Raw genomic sequence first — 18,426 nt, forward strand, 5'->3', positions numbered from 1 at the left:
GCGGGGCTCCAAGTGGCCTGGGGTCCCAGGACGCACAGACGGCGTGGTCGAGGGCTGACATGGGGGGTCCGACGGCCACCTCCTCTCTCTTCCGCACAGTCTCTGCGAGGCTTCGACCGGGTCCTGCGGTCCTGGGATGCCCCCTCTCGAGGCCTGCCAGGGGCCCCGGGGCTGCCCCAGGCCGGGAAAGCGCTGCGCCCTCGCTCCGGGGCGTCCGCGCGGCCGTCGGGGGTCGCGGAGGGGTCGAGTGCAGGACGCGGCGCGGACGGGGTGGCGGGGCCGGGGCCGGCGCGGGGCCGGGGCCGGCGCGGGGCCGGGCGGCGGGTCAGAGCCCCAAGGCCTCGGCGTGCTTGCGCGCCTTCAGCCGCAGGTCGGCGATACTGGAGTTTTTGCTGTTGCTCTTGGCGGCGGCGGCCACGACGGCGGCGGCCGAGGCCGACTCGGCCAGGGACGCGATAGGCAGCCCGAAAGGCGGCGGCGGGAACATGAGGTAGGGCGCGTGCGCCGCCAGGTGCGGGTGCAGGTGCGGGTGGGCGTGCGCCACGCCTTCCAGCTGCAGCTGTGCCTGGACCTGCGGAGGCAGGGCCCGCACGGTGAGGACGCGACTTCTAGGGGGCTCTCCCCCCACCCCGAGGGCGTCTCCTACCCGGGGAGCCATCGCCCCTTCCCCCGCCCCAGGGACCACCACCCACTGTCCTCGGGACACCTGGTGCCACGACCGGGTCTCTGGCCGCTTTGGACACAGCCAGAGCCGGGGAGTCGGCACAGATCCCCGATGCTGTGGCATCGGAGCGTCTACAGCGGGTACCTCCTCCGCTCCAGACCCCCCGTTGATTCTTTGACGCATCCCCGACTCAGGGTCCGGCCTTCGGCTCAGGCATCCCCCCCACCTTCCCAGGGACCCGGAGTCCCCGAATCTTCCAGGAGCACAGCCAAGTCTGCAGGCTCCGACCGCCTCATTTCACCAGGACCCAATGGCTGACCCCACGTCGTCGGGGCAGCTGTTCCTGGGATGCTGAGGGGTCATCCTGCCCTGGGGAAGGGGTGCTGAGGGGCGGAAGATGGGCCCAGCCGCGGAGGTGTGGGTCCAAGGGAACAGGGCGCGGACCTCCGCCCCGCGCACGGACCTCTGCCCCGCGCACGGCAGCCCTGGACGCCCTCCCAGCCTTGGGCGCCGTGACTTTGAGGGCGCGCGGCCAACAGCCCACCCTCAGCCCAACTCCGTGGCGTCACACGGAGCTGACCCTCCGGGGCGGGCCAGGCCCACCGGACCTCGTGCCCCTCAGCACACCCGGGTCCAGCTACAAACCCAGGCCTGCCCGTAGGAGCAAAAGTGCTGCATGTGGAGGCCACGCCTCTGCTCTGCCCAGGGCACCGCCAATGCACCAGCGCGGGCACGCCTACCCCCATGCTGGGGTCCCCAGCCCAGCCCTGCAGGCGAGTGGGCGTTGCCCTCTAGAACGGCCGCTCCCTCCAGCCGCCCGGAGCTGGTCCAGAGCAGGGCCGAGGACTCTGGGGCACCCGGTCTCCGAGGCGGTCTCTTCCGACGCCCTGGTCGCGCCCTCCTCCGCGCGGCGCGCCCAGCGTCCTGGACCCTCCCTGCTCTGCTAGGAGCTGGGCGGGGTGCCGCCCACTGTGGGGTGCGCGGGGGAGGGGAGGGGGCGTCGAGGCCCAGGTCCGGGAGGGGCACTGACACCCCCAGCGAGGCCCTGGGCAAGCTGAAGCGGGGGGTTGGGTGTAGACAGGGGTCCTCATGGCCAAGCGGCAGCAAACCCCTCCCTCCCGCCGGGCGGTGAGCGAGTGGTGGGTGGTCCCGGGCGGGTCGGGGTTTTTCCCCTCCGACTTTTGTGAAACTGTGCTGGAGTTTCTGTCCTAGCCTTCCCAAAGGTAACTCTTGGAGATTTTCAGCGTGGTGTTAATACGTGCCAATGGGTTTATAAATGTCCCCCTTGTGAAAGCGGCCTCTTTGCTACGGGGGGAGGGGGCGGGAGGCGCCGGGGAGGCGATGGCCCCCTCTCTGTTCTGTTGGGAAGGAAGGAAGGAAGAAAAAAGAACAACAGAAAACGAGCTACCTGCTGGAAAGGCATCCTCAGGGCACCCATGTTCACGTAGGGTGCCACCCTGCAGGCGTCCAGGTGACTGGCGGTACCCAGGATAACGCCTGCGAGGAAACACAGGAGGCGTGAACCCCGCCCGCTTCTCCCAGCGCCTGGCGGGTCTCCCCACCGCCCCCGCCTCCTCGCCGGCCCCTTGCACCCACCTTTATGCATCTGGTTCTCTTGCTTGCGGCACTTGGCTCTCCGGTTCTGGAACCAAACCTGGGAAGGAGCGGACAGACGTGCACCCCCGTGAGCCGGCCAGGCCTTGGCAGCGTCAGCGAGGCCTTGTCTCCCGACCTGCCCGACAGCGCGCAGGGCGCTTGGGGTTCCTGTCCCCGGAAGGCTGCCTGCCGCCCCCCCCCCCCGCCTTCATCCCCGCCCCTCCCACCCCAGCCCCGCGTAACTGGCCACCTGGAGCTGGGAACAGTCCTCACCTAAGTGAGACCACTGCGTCAGCCTCCAAACACTGAAAGTGAGGAAGTGGGTCCTCGGATGGCGCAGAGAACTTTCCGTCGTTCTCTGTGGACATCCCCCCCTCCTCCCTGCCACGCACCGGTCCAACCTGACCTTCCACCCCGACGTTCCACCTTGGCCCCCGCCCACCCATCCACCCACCAGGAATGGGCAGGGGACGCACAGGTGGATACACATCTCCAAGCCCAGCCCCCTCCCCAATCACGCTCAGACATCCTGAGTCCAGAAACATCCATGCCCTCCATGCCCTCCCTGGAAGCCTGGGGAATCCCAGTTAATATTACAGAGTCATGAACGTCCTTGATCCCTAAAAACCGGACACGCCCCCAAAGCGCAGGCTCTGCACTGCAGGCACTCGGCCTCCCTAAGGACATCTAATTCTTGCGGCGCCCTATCTAGAGATGAGGCAGGGAGGGAAAGGTGTTGGCACCCTGCCCAGCCCGGCTAGCTTCACAGGCCTGGCATCCCCTAAATGCCCCCTCCAGGGCTCCCCCATTCTCATCCTCCCCCCTCCTCCAAACAGCCCTGGCCCTGGCCCGTGGTCTGTCGCTCACGGAACCTGGGGTCCCCTCCCTCTGTGTTCTTAGGCGCTTAACTTTTCCTACCTGGCTTTTCTCCAAAACTTTCCCTTCACTCCACTCATCCTACTCCCACAGTGGAGGTCACTGACCGTGCAGGATAATTAGCACAAAGAAAGCCTTGCCCTCGGCCACACTACACGACGCCTGGTAGCGCAGGGACCCTGCGTCGTTCCAAGCCCAGGGCCTGGGGCCACTCCCTACCCACCCCCCCCCACTGCCCCACCCGGAAACCTCAGCTCCCGCAGAGGCTGCAAGCGCCCGGGAGTCTAGGAAAAGCTGAACGTTTCCATCCCAGCCTCTTCGGGGGCAGTTTTCTATCCAAGGCTGAGCCACGGGCCCGCCTGTTGGAATTGGCTTTCCACAACGTTGGAAAGCTCACCCCGCCAGGCTCTAGGGAACCTGGCAGACTTTGGTGTTGTTCCCCCCGAGAAGTTTCCAAAACAAAAAGTGCCCCTGGCATGCTGAGATTCACAAACCTTTGCTCCATTTCCAAAGCCTGCACTCACTTTCCTTCTCCCACATCCCACCGCGACCCTCCCCGCCCCCATCCGGCTGGGACGGGACTCCTTTCCCTTTTGGACCCTTCCCGGGTGCCTCTTTCTCCTTGGGGTCCCATACCCGTTCTCAGGAGAGCGGAGCCAGACGCGCAAATTCTTCTCCCCCTGGAAGGGCATTTTTCGAAAACAGAATCCTATTTAAATCTAGAAAGCAAGCTCACTTTCCCATCAGTGGGGGAAAGAAAAAAAAAAGAGAGAGAGAGATTATGGAGAATAAAAGTGATGAATTAGCCGCTGCGTTTGGCGATAATAAATCAGTCTTGGGGTGATTCACGATCAATTCCAATTAGTCCTGAATATGCTAAGTAAAGCGCAGTACAGTGGTTTAGACAGTTATTTCTTCATTAAGGACCAGTCACTGATTTCTCTCACAAATGCTGTAATCTGATTTCCTTTTGATTTCCATTACAGACAGTGAATAATGACATTTAATTTAGCTCTGCGCCATAAACCCAAAGATATTTGTTGTAATTAAATTACCGCCACTCCTCACCGTGGTCTCATAACTTTCGATTATAACCCTGACAGCTGGGTGATATGAGTTTCCAGTACAACACTAAAAATAAAAGGTTAATAAGGACCAGCTTCCAAAGGATCCTCAATTTATTTACAGCAAATATCCACTCTAAATTGAAACTCTATCCTCTAACAACACAGGACAGTCTGTACCGAAAAGGATTACCAAGCAGGTCGCAGACAGGATTAAAATACAGTGCATTTTCGTCTCTTCCTTTTGGTGTCTCCTCAGCATCTCCCCACTTCTGCACAGCGGGGTACGTGTTTTAACTAATTGGTTTTTATGAGCACTTTCTGCCTTCTCTTTATTATACGATTCTTTTCCCTGTGGCCAACAGGAAATTTTTTCTTTTTTCTCGTCCCATGTTTATTTTTATTATTATTTACAATCGTTAAATTTTAATTCACCTCTGGATCGATAGGCCTTCGTTTTCTACTACCACCCTCCCCCCTTTATTTTAGGGCTTTTCTCAAGATCTGCAGCCACCCAAGAACCAATTTTCTCCCAACTCGGTCTCTCCTGCTAAGGCGCTATTCAGTAATAGACTACTGAAAGAAATAGTGTGGAATTAAATTACAAGTAATTTATTTTTATAGAAACAGTACATCAAGGCCTGGGAGATATTACAGATCTCAGGCAGAAAGGCTGTGAAATGACATAAAAGTTGATGTCCCCTTCAGCAAAAGTTTAATCTTTTCATTAATTTGTATGGTGCAGCCCCATCCATCTTTCCAGAGAAAGGTGGACAGTCTCCCCCGCCCTCCCCCCACCCTTGCTGAGGCCACAGATGCCCGGACAGATTCGTTTGGGGAGAGGGTCCCCAGAGCTACCCCGCCCGTGGTCCCAGCGATGCAGAACGGTCCTGGGAACCCCTGCGGCTGCACGGAATTCTGGACAGACTCGGGGACTGTTGCATTTCACCTTAAGCAACCCTTTTCACCGCACCGACGGGGAAAGATGGAAGGCATGAGGGTGCAAACACCCTTTTTTTTTTTTTTTTTTTTTTTTTTTTTTACAAATTAAAGAGTTTTGTAAAACACTCTCTATAAACGCTTTCTGTGTTTTCGTTTCTTCAATACAATCCGGGCGAAGTTGTGTTTGCAGTACTGACCCTATACCAACAAGAAACCTGTTCTTTCAAAGCCCTGGCTTTACATGGTTCCCTCCCCCCGTTGGCAGTATTAATTCCATTTATGTAAATAACCAGTCCCCAGAGCCCAGGGACCCTGACCTCTTTTCCTTCTCTCCCCGGCGCTGCTGTCCTGCCCAGAACCGTCAACACCGACGGAAAGCCCAGCAGAACATCCAGGCCCGACCTTCCGGTGGCTGGGACGAGGGACGAGGGTCGTGGGGGGGGGTCGAGTCTGCGGTACCCGGAGGAGGCGATTTGGAAGCGAATTTTTGCTCCCCACCCCCCAATAAATAAATGAACTCATTTCACGCAAACGTTTACAAAAGCGAACCAGGAGCGTCTCCCCCCGCCCCCCCCGCGCGCACGTGCGGCGAACACCCAGGGCCCCCTCAGACGGTGGCTCGCCAGATGGGACATCACGACTTCAGGCGTCCGGTCCCCGCCCCCGCGCCCCCCCCCCCCTGCCCCGCGCCCGGGCTAATCCGGCAGCGCGCGCGGGCAGGAGCCGCAATCCTCAAGACGCCCACCCGCCTCCTCCTCCCACGTCTCGGTTCCCTGCAGCGGAGGGAGAGGGCTGCAGAGGAGCGGGTGAGACTTTGGCGGTGGCGACGGCGGGGGGTGGGGGTGGGGTGGGGGAGAGGCGACCATGGGAAGAAGAGAGCAACATTCCTGATGAGCTGGAGGTGCAGGACGGGCCAGCCAGGCAGGGCGCAGGAGACCTGAACCTCGAGGCCCCGGGGCGCCTCCGAAAGCCCGGCTCCGCCCGCCCCCCCGCACCCCACCCCGGGGGTCCCCGCGCTCCTGGAAGGGCCCGGCCGAGGTGGCGCGTTCCGGGCGCGCCCGAGGAGCGGGTGTCGGGGCCGGGCCCGCGCTCTCACCTGCACGCGCGCCTCGGAGAGCCCCAGGCGCTGGCTGAGCTCCTCTCGCATGAAGGCGTCGGGGTAGTGAGTCTCGTCGAAGAGTCGCTCGAGCTCGTTGAGCTGCTCCAGCGTGAAGTTGGTGCGGCTGCGCCGCTGCTTCAGCTTCGTCTGTCCGTCCTCGTCCTCCGACTTCACGTCCTCGCGCTTCTCCTTGCAATCGTAAATACCTACGGGCGGGCCGAGGGCACAGCGCTGAGCCCACCGCGCCCCCGCCGGCCCCGGCGTCCCCGGCCCGCGCCGCCACGAGCCCCTCCGCCGGCTCCCGCCCCCACCCCACTCCCCGGCCCGGCCCGCGGATCCCGCGCGCCAGCGACAGGGCCCCGCGCGGGGACGCTCGGGCGCGACGCGCTGAAAGCCCGTGTGTGCTCGCCGTGCAGGGACCTCGGCGGCAAACGCGCCCTGACGCAACGCGGCGTCAAGTCGATAAAGCAAACTCCAGGGCAAGACGCGCTCTTTTGTACTAACTCGAGCCCCGGCGGCGCCGCGGTGTTTCTTGGCCTAATCTCTGAATAGTTTCCTCAATTATCCACTTCGCCTCTGTTGACATATTGACATAGCCTAACCTTCTCTGTCTCCCCCGCCCCCCCCCTTTTTTTCAAGGGGAGTGGAGTGTTAAATATTACTAAGTCAAAGAAGCTGAGGCAGAATCGCCCAAGTGTCGGGTCCCGGGCGGGGCGCCCGCAAAAAGCGCGGGCAGAGCCCAGGCCAGGCTGGGGTCCAGGCCCCCCGAAGGCCGCTGCTCCCGCCTGCAGCGCAGCAGGACAGGGGCCGTGCCAGCCGCCAGCCGGGCCAGAGCCTCCCTCAGGACGCCGTGGAGGCGGGCGCTCGCCCGAGCTCACCTCCTTCTGACCAAGAAAGCGCGGCAGCCATACCTTAAGGCGGGCACCCCGAGGCGCTTGGGTTGCAGCCGCGAGCTCCCTTGACTTCCGGTTTTGTCCCTCTGTCTCTTGGACACACTTTCTCACTCCCCATCAGGACGCCCAGAGTGACACTTTCTTAGGTCCAGACATTACGAGAGCAGCTGTATTTGCTGGGGGAGCGGGCAGGCTATCACGCAGACAGCTCAGGATTTAGGAGACTCTAACCCAGACACCTCTCCTTCCCACCACTAGGAAACGCAGCTCCTCACCAAGCTCAGGGATTTAAAATAAAAGTTGGCCCCCGGTTGCACAGTTGGTGGAAGCTGCGTTTCAGCACCCCTTGCGTTTTCTTGTGCTTTTCCCCCGATCCTAGGGCCTGCTGGATGCAGGCAAAGAGGACCCCCATGCCCCCATTAGATGTCCCCTCTGTGTCAAAGAGAAGAGGGCGGCTTTCAGGACGCTCTATCCAAGGAGTCCGGGGTTCCACCCGCTCTGAGAAGCCTCTTAGCAGTAAGCCCAGAAACTTGCGAAGGGCGAAGACCCAGATCCTCTGCGGGGCCAGGGAAAATCCGGGCACCCAGTTCCCCTGACCGCCCCCCCCCACAACCGGGGTCCGTGAGCTGGACACCACAACCCAAGCCCCGAGTCCACCTAAAAGCCTCTCCTCAAGGCTTCTGAGCACTGGACACTCAATCCCACCTCAGAGCTTAAAGCCTGTCTCACCTCCTGAAAGGGATGCCTTTCCAAGAATACCTTCTTTCTCCCCAACGGGAAACCCTTTCCCGGAGGCGGCCCCAACTCCGCTTCCTCCTTCAGGTCTCTTAAGTCCGAACCCCAGGGATTGACCCCAGATGAGGAGCTGGCCTTCAAAGTCCGCCAGAACCCGCGGCAGGCGGTGCAAAATCCACAGGCCTCTATGCCCGCCTCAGCGGTATCTGCTGCTCAGGCGCCCAAGACCTCTGGGTTTCTCCGAAGCCCAAGCAGCTCCCACCTCTCCATTTTGCTCCCGTCCTGCAAATTCGGCCTGGGGCTCGGCCCTGCCAGGGGTCTGCACACCCAGGCAAAAGGGAGAAGGTGCAGCTGGGGTTTTCCTAACCCCTTCCCGCTGCCTGTACTTCTAGCCCTGTCTTATTTTCCTCTCTCCTTCGAAAAAGGCCTCGATTGTACTCTGCTCTCCTTCCACGGGTCTTTTCTGCAGGGTCCCCCTGCCTTGGCTGTCCAGGGTGAGAGGAGACAGACAGAAGAGGGGACTCAGCCTCTAAAGAGGCCGATGAGGGAAGCCGTCAGGAGCCCGGGAGGTCAGTCGCCCGCCGGGTGCTGTAAATTAAACGTCAGCCCTGACAAGTGCACAGCCGACAGACAGCCGTGTCTCCATCAGAGCAAAGCTCTCTTTGCAGGAATCGTAAAGCCAGGTGCGTGAGGCCTCCCCAAGGGGTGAGCCCGGAGATACGGCAGGCTAGGCTCAGGCTGCCCGGGTCTCAGAAGCCAGGGGCTTATTCCTAAGCCTCTGCCAGCTTTCTGCTGCCACAAGGTCAAGGTCTCCGAAAGCTGTCTGGGTCATCCACGGGGCTTCAAGGCCAGCACACCTGCACTCAGCCACCAAAGTGCAAGGGCCACAGGAGCAGGAGGCATGGGCTCCCCACTCTCCGGTCGTGTCCCCTCTCAACGCGGACAGGGAATGAATCAGGACCCGGGAGCCACATGGCAAGCTTCTGTATTTCCTCTCTTTGCAGTGAGAAATAGACCTTCATATACTTTCAAACGCTGCCCCCTGAGAAATCGAGCCAGTTTTATTCCTCTGATTTATAGCCGCTGGTTGCCCTGTTTGTACGGAGATTCCCCCGGGTCGGGACCGCCGCTGTCCAGCTGGGAGAACCCTTGTAAACATGTTTTTTTTCCCCACCCCCCGCGTCCAACAGCGGCGCCGAACGCCGCGGAGATTTCGGGGGAAAGCAGCCGGAAGGAGGCCCAGGACGCAGCCGGCCTGCAGCAGGGCCAGCTGCGCCCTGACAGCCTGGGGTAGGGCGGCCGCGTGCGCGGGGCCACGAGCCTCCCCGGGCCCTTCTGCCCCTTGTAGACCCTGACCACCTGCGGGCACGCGGCTGGTTCTAATGTACAGGCCCGCGTCAGCCAAGATCCAGCCCAGAGGTTCAAGGGGAAAGTTTTCCCTGAGAGGAAACCACGCGGAGAGGCGCAGGAGGGCCAAGAGGCGACGGAGCGCGTTGCGCCCCCGACTGCCGGCCAGCGCAGCCCATTTAGAGCTCGGGAAGGCGGCAGGCGGTGGGCACTTGGAAAGACGTGTGTGGGTCTCTCTGCGGGCGTGGAGGCGGACGTAAGGCAGACCGGCAGGCAGGCAGGCCAGCAGCCAGCAGCCCTCCAGCCGACCTGGGTTTACAAGCCCATACACCCGGATTCCCACCCCCCACCCCACCCCCGCCGCCAACGCGGGAAAGTTCCCGCTGTGGAGCCCGGTGCCAACGCCCAGGGAAGCGGTCCTCCGGCAGCGCGCGGCCCATCCCCGGCGCCCCTGCGTCTCTCCTTCCCTCCGCTTCCTTCCTCGCTTCTCCAGCCGAATCCTCCCCTCCCCCGTTGGGTTCCTTTCTTACGAAAAAGACGCGATGGATTGCCGGGGCCTTTGCGTCCGAGCCGTGGCTGTACATTCAGCGTTTGGGGTGGAACGGAGAGCGAACCGCGGCCCCCGGGGCCTCTGCGCGCGCGGAGCGAGGGGCAGGCAGCCAGGCCCGGTGGCGAGGAGACGCCGCCCCCGGAGGGGCCCGGAGCCGGCATCCGGAGAGCTTACCTTCGGCAGCCCTCCCCGAACCGAACTCTTTCAGTTTGTCCTTGTCGTTGTCCACGTGGTCCTTAAAGAGATGCACCGGGCAGTGGCCGCTGCCCTCCGTGATGTCCTGGAGGTTGGATTCCGAGACCCCCAGCTCCCGGGAGCGCGCCAGTCCGCTCTCCAAAACTTCCCTGTAAGTGATCGAATCCTTCTTGCCTCCGCCGCCGCCGCCGCCGCTGCTGTCTTTGCTCTTCTGGTCAAAAGATTTGGATACAAAAGCCGTGAGCTCCTCCATGGCGGCCGGGGGCTGCGGGGGTCCGCGGGGTTCGGCGGGGCTGGCTGGGAGCCGGGCTGTGGTCCGCACGCCTCCCGCGCGGAGACGACTGTCCGTGTGAGGGTAGACCTCTCCTGCTGTTATTTATGGCTTTCAATTTGAGATCTCACTATTTATACACGGCTACCTCCGCCCAACCCCCAACGCTCCCTGTCTGCAGCAATTACAGCTCCCGGCTCGGCGGCGGGCGCACGCAGAGACGCTATCTCTCCCCCACCTCCAGTCCGGCAATTGGCTTTCTTTTCATTTCATCACTGTTTGGCGTCTGTGCACCTTGGTGTGGAGAGGTAAAGATCAAGTGTTTGAAGGCAGAGAGAGAGAGAGAGAGAGAGAGAGAGAGAGAGAGAGAGAGAGAGAGCGAGAGAGCGCGGGCGCCAGCTCCCCGAACAGGTATCCGCATTCTCTCCGTGGCTGGCGGAAGCGAACCTCGAGGAGGAGTTTAGGGCTTGTGAGGACGTCCTTGCCTGCCGGTCCCGGGAAGAGCGCAGCCTCGCGCCTCGAATGGTGTCGTCGCAGGACGTGTCCGGGCGTGGTCGTACGGGGACTCCAGCGAGGGGACCCGGGCGGCGGGGACGCGCCATCCCAGACGGGCATGAGTCCCAAGTTGGAGATGCGGTGGGGCTGCGGGCTGGACCCGCCGGCGAGGCCCGCGGAGCCAGCGGTTGGAGCGGGTGCGCGCGGCGTGCTGGGGGGAACTCAGCTCTAGGACCCCGAAAGTGAGAGGAAGGGCCCAGGTCTAGCCGAACGTGGGCGCCCGCGCCTCGGCGGCGTTGGTGCAAAGCCGCCCGCAGACCTCGGAGGGGCCGGGGACGCGGACGCCGCGGACCACGAGCGCCCGGCGCTCGCTGGTCCAGACGCGGAGACGCCGGAGGGTCTCCGGGAGAACTGGTTCGTACACAGCGGCCCGTGGGGCGCGCGTCAGATCCCGCCCGGCCGGACCGACGCAGCCTTCCTTAGAGCCGTGCTGTCAGCCCGGTGTCTGGGAGATTTATTGGGGGGGGGGATATATGTATTTTTGGTTGTGCCACAGTAACCGTGAGCAGATCCCGAGTCCCTGGGAACTTTATGATGTGCCTTAAAGAAGCCACTTTTCTCACCTGCAATACGAAATTCACTCGGCAGTCCCAGCAGCTGAAGAAGTCCTCTTATCTGCAAAATGCCGTCTGCAAATAAAGTGACTTTCCTGTCCTCCCCTCTTTTTTTTTTTTCTGCAATCTCCCCCTCGTCCCCCCTTTTCCACCTGCTGCCCCCGCCCCGCTGCAGTTGGGACAAGGCTTTTGGCGAGGGGTCCGGGGGTGGAGGGGAGGGTTAGGGGGTTTGGAGGAGCTCGTTTTGCATTTTCTGAAGTCAGTTCCTCCTCCGAAGCGCCGGTGGGTCAGAACCCAGGATCGGGGCCACGCTCGGCGGTTCCCAGTGTTCGGTCCAGCGTCCGGAGCCGGACAGTAGTTTCCTTCAGCGCGAAGGAACGTGAACGATTTCTCCCGAATCCCCGGGGCCAGGGTCGGGTTCACACGGGGGTGCCTTGATCCAGGGCGAGGGGGTGTGAAAGCAGAGAGGCGGGGAAAGAGGGCGGACGCGAGTGGAAACAGACCAGCTCTTCTTTCTTCCCTTCCTTTCTCCGTCCCCCTCCTTCCTTACTTCTCCCCTTCCCTGGTTCCCTCCATCTCTCTCCCGGTGTGTTCTCCTCTCCTCGCCGCCCTCCATCCATCCTCCGGGAGCGCTGCGCCCGTGCTTCTCCGGCTGCTCTGCCCCGCATACAGCGGACGGAGCTGGGAGATTTGGGGGCCGCTGCCTCCCCCGGACTTCAAAAGCGAAAGGCGAAGAAGCGCTCGCAACTTGACAAACAGGTCTTTGTCACCGCGGCCCTCTAATCAAAGCGAAGGCGCGCAGATATCACACAGAATTACAAATAGCCCCTCATGCATTATGCATGCAGCCGCCTTGCGGGTCTGCGGGGGAAACGCCGAGGGCCGCTCCCGGGGACGGGTAGCGCGGGGCGCGCGGGGCGCGGGGCGGCCCAGGAGCTCCTACTCCGTGCCAGGGCCCCCACGCCGTCATTCACTCCTTGGGGCGCATCTTCCAGCCCTGTACCCAGTCTAGGGAACCCCCCCCCTCCGCCCACAAGTGAACGTTCTCTTTGCAAGAAACAGTAGCTCCGCAGGAGGGGAGGGGGGAGAGAAGAGGGCATTAGCAACAGATCTGGGGGGAGGCGGCTCTGAGCCCGAGCAGCTTTCTGGGGTCCTCAGAGGTAGGGTATCTTTTCCTCTCTTCACCTCCTCCCATCTTGTCACTCCTCCAGCTTCAGGTGAACAGGGACCTAGTGGTGAAGCCCCGACCTGCAGCCTGCCCACCCCTCCCCGGCCCTCCCCTACAATCTCAGCGAGCCAGCGTTCCCTGGGGTGGGGCGGGTCACATAGGGCCTGGCCCTTGCGTGGCCTGAGGTTCCTTCGCAGGGACCGGGGGTGAGAGGCCCCAGGCCCCCAAGCAGGGCTACCCGCCTTGGACCTCAGACCCTAGACCCTATCCAGGAGAGAATATTGCTGGGACCAGGGTCTGGCGGCCTCCAGGGATCTCCCCAAAGGACCCCCAGCTGGAGACTCTGGATGTTGGAAACCCTCAAGCCTGAGAGAGAATGAAAGCCACCCCCATCTACAGCAGCCCCCACTTTGATTCCCAGTGCAGACGAATGGTTTCGAAATAACCTATCCTAAGAGGAAGGAGGCCGCTGTGCTTCTTCTAAGAGTTGCTGGTTAGGAAGGAAGCCCCTTTTTACAAAATCACACTTTTTCTCGACGAGCAAAGTGACGGCCTCTTCCTCTAACTTTGGGGACACTGGAGCGGAGATCCCCTGAACACCCCCGACTCCTGGCCCACTGGCCAGGGGCCCACAAGGCTCCCTAACCTTCTCTCCTTTAAACCAGAGGCAGCAACGCCCAGCCTCAGCCGTTACTCTTCATATTTTAGCCTGGGCGAGGACATTTTCTACCACATATTTTTGCTAATTCAAGCCGGTGCCCAAGGCCGCAGGGTGGGTACAGTTTATGAAATGTTACATTTACATTTCCGCTGGGGTGAGGGCAGGCGAGGGGCGGGGGAACGCAGAGCTCAGACTCTGCCAGGCATAAGGGGCTCTTGTTTGGAGTTTCTGTAGCTGCTTTCCCCAGGGCGGATCCCTCACCCCAAGATGAGACGTGAGGACAACATTTTAAAATCTCAACTTGTCTTGGGAGAACGTAGATGCTCTAACATCTCAAATGCATTCTGCCGACTCTGAAAGGGGCAGCGGCCTCATGAAAGTTTGTGGACAGAAACGAAAGCATAGCTCCTTCCTTTAAAACAAAACAAAACAAAAAACCCAGCAACAAAAAAGAAGTCCTGGATTGGGCTGCGGAGCAAAAACAGGGGGATCTGGTTTCTGGAAGGACACGGAAGTTCCAACGTGGATTTCACCAAAAGCTCCGCACACACCCTGGAGCTCGCCTGGGTCCTTGGTCCTCGGCGGCGGCCGGGCATCGCCTCGCACCCCGCTGCCCTGAAACCGGAGCGGACAGGAGCCGCCTGGGTCCTGAATGCCCGACTCGCTCCTACCCGCGCCCGCGCCGTCAGGTTTATGATCCACCTGGGAAGAGACACGTAGACAAGATGCAATTAAATGAGATAGAAATGCCAGGACACCGTGTGCTCGGGAGGAAGGAAGGGTCTCTGTCAGGGCGAAGGAGGCTGGAGGCTCTTCCTAACACAACTGGTGGTTCCTGCGGCTCGGAGGTACCCTGGTGTCTGGGTTGGCCCACGTGCCCATGGACCTGGCGGGTGCCAGCCAGGCCCCCAGTTGATGGCGTGGGGGAGATGAGCGAGCACCCCTGCAGGAGGATGGTTCACAGCCACCCGCCGGCACGGGAGGGGGCGGTTCCACCCCAGGAGGCCAGAGCTGCCCCCGACGCCGACGCCCTCCTTTTCGGCCAGCTGCTCCAGGGAACGTGGGCCCTCTGGTTCCAGATCTGGTTTCCTGAACTCCGACCACCTTCACCCAGGCCGAAGCCAGACTGGCCACGTCCAGAGCTGGACATTCTTCACTCCGCACTCTCGCCTGAGTTTACCCCAACTCGCGTCTCTCTGGCCAGCCCTGCAGCCTCGCAGCTTCCTGTCTGGTCCCAGGCTGAGCCGGAGAGCTCAGACACGCTGGTCCCCAGTGGCGGAAAGGGCTAGAACCGGCCACCCGTGGTGCGTTCTGCTGGCTTGGGACCATTCGAGCAGGCAGGGCGAGGAGCTGGGCGGTCAGACTTCTCAGCGGGGCTCTCCACTCCGGGACCTCCATCCGGAAGGCACAGTGGTTAAACTTGGATGTCCGGGAGCTTGCCGTCCAGCCCGGAGCCCTCAGGAAACCCGAGAGAGGAAGAGGCTGTGGACACAGCCGACCGCCTCCCGCTCCCACAAGTACGGTCCCGAGCAGCACAGTGGGGGACCGACTCCGGGGGAAGCTGCAGACAGCATGAGGAAATGGACATGGGCGCTGTTGGATTTTATAAAAAAATCTGACGTTCTGTATGTATGTATGTGAATTAGGTAAATTTTAATGAACTACAGCTGCTGCTAATGGCCTCCCTTTCCTGGTATTTACAAGGCCAAGGGACAGGCGGTAATGAACATTCCAATATTTAATATTCGGTTTATTGAATGCTTAAAAGGTAGGGCTCTGAGTTTTCACGTTTAGCCCAGTAAAACGAAGCTCCTCTGATCCAAGCCGATTTACGTTCAATCAAAGCTCATGCCCTGAGCTTCTGAAGAGCAGAGCAGCTTTTGCAGCCGTCTGGGGCGTCCAGCCCTTCGGGGAGGTTGGGAGTCACCGCCCCACTCCGTTTTCCCCACTGCCAGCCGCCCCCCCCCCCCGGGTCCTCCCCGCTTCCCATGAAACAGAGGAAGAAGTTCCAAGGAAAGCCCCTTCCATTTGGCCCACTTTCTCAGCACCTAATTCCGGAGACGATGTCTGTTAATTATAATAACGGAGGGAGTGTTGATGGTTCTGCCGCAAGAGCGAGCCTTTGTAAGAGCAACCAACCCCTCCCTACACATTAAGTATTTATGAGTATCGATCAGAGGGGGCAGGATTTTACAGAGGTCTTAACACTTTTCTCGCACGGTCTCCCTTCTCCCCCTCCCCCTTTGAAATTTAGAAACCTGCCTTTGTATTCCCTGCTTCGCTGTTTATTGATTTACGCAAACATCAGTGCTTCCAGTGTGAGGCTAATAGATTTTCATCACGCTGGGGCTCTGTTAATCCACCTCTTGAATGGATAAGATTGATCCTGTCGACAAATTCGACATCTATACGATTAATAAAGGGCGAGATGGGGCGGGAGAGGTTCTGTCTCCTCTTTGGAGGGTGGGCGTCCTCTGTGCTGCAAGGACCCACCCCCAAGATGCAGGTTTTTGGTTTTTTGGTTTCTTTTCATTTAGCCTCACTTTTGCTACAAATCCCCCGCTCGGGGGGCCGGGTCGGGGAGGGTGTTCTAAAATAACCCTCAATGCAAAAATGCAATTTTAACATATCATTTCGTATTAGGAAGTGCTGTTTGCTTTCTGTGGAATTTCTCTCTCTTTTCCTTGCCATGTACTTCGCAACATATGGTGGACATTAAAACTCTTTCCTTTCAGATTTAATCACAGGGCCGTTACTTCACGTTTTATTGAAGAAAAACATTATTTTTTCGGGGAGCAAAGCAGTTTACCACAGAGGAACTCTAAAGAGGGCCGTTTTTGTTTTGTTTTGTTTTCTGGAGACCACCGCGAAACAAACAATGGGCGTCTCTCATTCGCGATGAATACATTATGCGCTCGCAGGGAGCCCTTTCTGCGGTCATTAACGTTCCGAGGAGCAAGCTGAGGGGTGGATTTGGGGCTTCGTTCTCGGTTCTGGCACCGGGCCTCAGCACAAGGACGCGGAAAGAGCCAGTTCTATCTCCTTCCTGCCGGCGCCCCCTCACCCCGGATTGGCTTCTCCCCGTTACGCACGGGTCGCCGAGAGCTTTGGAAACAGCTCGCTCCAAAACTGGCTCAGAAGCTGGGGCTTTCTCTCTCCATTTTCAAAATGCAGACAAAAGGAAGGAACACGTCCCACGCCCACAGCCTGCGGAACGAGACTCTGCTTCGGAAGGCCTGGGCCCCCCGGCCGGAAGCTGGAAGAAAGCGTCCTGCACCCACCGGGCGTCGCCGGGACAGTGGGTCCCGGCCCCCCGGGGCGCAAGCGGTGCGCACAGGTCGCTGTCCCCGCGGGCCGGCCTGGGCCGGTGCCCGTGCGCTGCCTTCCTTCCCGGCTCAGGCTCCGGCCAGCGTCCCCAGGCGCCCGGGAACGTGACGCAACGATCCGTGCCGGCAGAAAAGGCCGCGCGGGGCTCCAGGGCCTCGCGGCCACCTGCCCAGAGTTTGCAAGGGGTTCAACAAACTGCGATCTTCCCCCCACGCCCAAGGAAAGCTAACGGTTACGCTGGTGGGACCGAAACTCGGGCAGCCTCGGGTGCGCCCCACGCGCCGTCGACTTCCAGATACCACGTCTTTAGAAAAATCATCCAGGGAAGGAACTTTCACCCTCTAGCAGGCAGGCATTAATTACGTGGCCAATCTGTGCAGAAGACACGCCCCCTCCTCCCCACCTTCTGCGTCCTGAGGCTGTGCCTCGGAACCGAACATCCCCTGGGGAAGCAGGCCGACGTTCTGTGCCAACGGCCCATTCCGGAAGGACAACTCTTCGGGCCCAGAGCACCTGGGCACTGGAGTCGCCCCAAGACGGCTTGGGCCCAGCAGTACTTATCATGCAAGGCCCCGCACCCCGGGGGTCCCCAAGCCTCCCTCACACCCCAGAATTGGAGCCAACCGGGGTCACCCAGCCTGCCCTCGCCCCCAGTTCACTGTCAGACAGCTGGGCTGGCTCTCCAGGTTGGGGGTCACCCCCGCAAGCGTCGCCCACCCCAGACGGGTGATTCCTATCTCTCGTCGGGCCTTGTTGAGGAGGGGACTTGTACTTCCTCTCTCCAGGCCCCCCTCACGCTACCCCACTAATGAGGAGTCTGCGCTGACCGCCCAGGGTTGCCTCTGGGAGGCCAGGGGCGTGCCCTTGCCCTGCACCGACTGGGGAACCTGCCAGCCATCGCGGGAGAAGGCGGGGGTGGGGTGGGGAGGGAGGGCAGGGAAGGGGCAAAGCCAGGAGTGGGAGGGTCAGAGATCTGGGGGGCTTGTGGATCCGGGCGCGGCTCGGCTAATTGGGAAGCAGAGGCGCAGGCCGGGGCCAGAAGGCGGGGAAGGGGCCCCGGGACGAGCAGGGAGAGAGGCTGCCCGTGGCGCTGCCGGCCTTAACACTGCAGCTCAGCCTCCTGGCCTGAGGCGAAGCTCGGGGCTAGAGGGCTGAGCTCGACCCGCTGGACCCCGGCCAGGAGCCCACCTCCGCGCTCAGCACTAACCACAACCCCCACCCCCGACTCCTCCCCTCCAGCGCAGTCCGCGCCCGGGGGTGGGGGGGGCGGGGAGGGGGGCCGAGGTGGGGGGAAGGGAGCCGGAGCCCGCCGGGGAGGGGTCCACGGGGCGGAGGCGGGAAGGCGGGGGTCAGGACAGACGTAGGACTGGCCCCTGGGGCAGAAAAAGCCGCCTTGCAGGCCTGGGCACCAGCCAAGCAGCTGGGGAGCCTGGAGGTTGGGTGGAGGGGCTGTTGCATCCCAAACTGGCCCCCCACCGGGCACCTCCCAGCCAGGAAGGTGTAGGGTGGTGTGTGCAGAGCTGGGTTCTCCCTCTCTTGAAGGCAAGGGGCCTGCCCTGGGTTCGTTCATTCATTCTCTCATTCCTGTATTCATTCCTGTATCCCCCTCTGTGCCGGGTCTCTGACTCCTGCACCCCTGACATGGCCCTGGAGCTGGCCTGTGCGGCCGGGTCCGTGCTTCCTTTAGCCCTCACGCTGACGGTGGGAGAGGAGATTTCAGACGGGCTGGAGGAATCTGGGGTTGGGAAAGCCCCCCACCTGCTCCAATTCTGCAATGCTCTGTACCTCCCAAGAGGTCTGGGCCCTGTGTGAGGATCAGAAAGGCAGCTGTCAGGTTTGGGAATGAAGAGGGACTCCCCAGGGCAGAGCAGAAGTGGGGGTGTTTGGGGGCTCGCGTCCAGACCCGTGGGTCCCCGTGGCTTCAGGGTA

At 61.1% G+C, this 18,426-nt stretch overlaps 1 protein-coding gene across 2 annotated transcripts; it reads right to left on the reverse strand.

Annotated features, from left to right (window-relative positions):
- Positions 1–325: 325 nt before the first annotated feature.
- On the reverse strand, positions 326–10,214 carry SHOX (SHOX homeobox). 2 transcript variants are annotated; one of them, XM_059050312.1, is made up of 5 exons: positions 9,941–10,214; positions 6,239–6,447; positions 2,261–2,318; positions 2,073–2,161; positions 326–571 (listed from the first exon to the last, which is right to left on the reverse strand). In XM_059050312.1, the coding sequence occupies exons 1-5, from the start codon at positions 10,212–10,214 to the stop codon at positions 326–328; spliced, it is 876 nt and encodes a 291-aa protein (XP_058906295.1). The 2 variants fall into 2 exon arrangements, with proteins under 2 accessions (XP_058906295.1, XP_058906294.1); XM_059050311.1 differs by having other exon boundaries at positions 326–618; positions 2,066–2,161.
- Positions 10,215–18,426: the final 8,212 nt, after the last annotated feature.

The sequence above is a fragment of the Kogia breviceps genome, chromosome X, assembly GCF_026419965.1.
Source record: "Kogia breviceps isolate mKogBre1 chromosome X, mKogBre1 haplotype 1, whole genome shotgun sequence".
Classification (NCBI taxonomy): Eukaryota; Metazoa; Chordata; class Mammalia; order Artiodactyla; family Physeteridae; genus Kogia; species Kogia breviceps.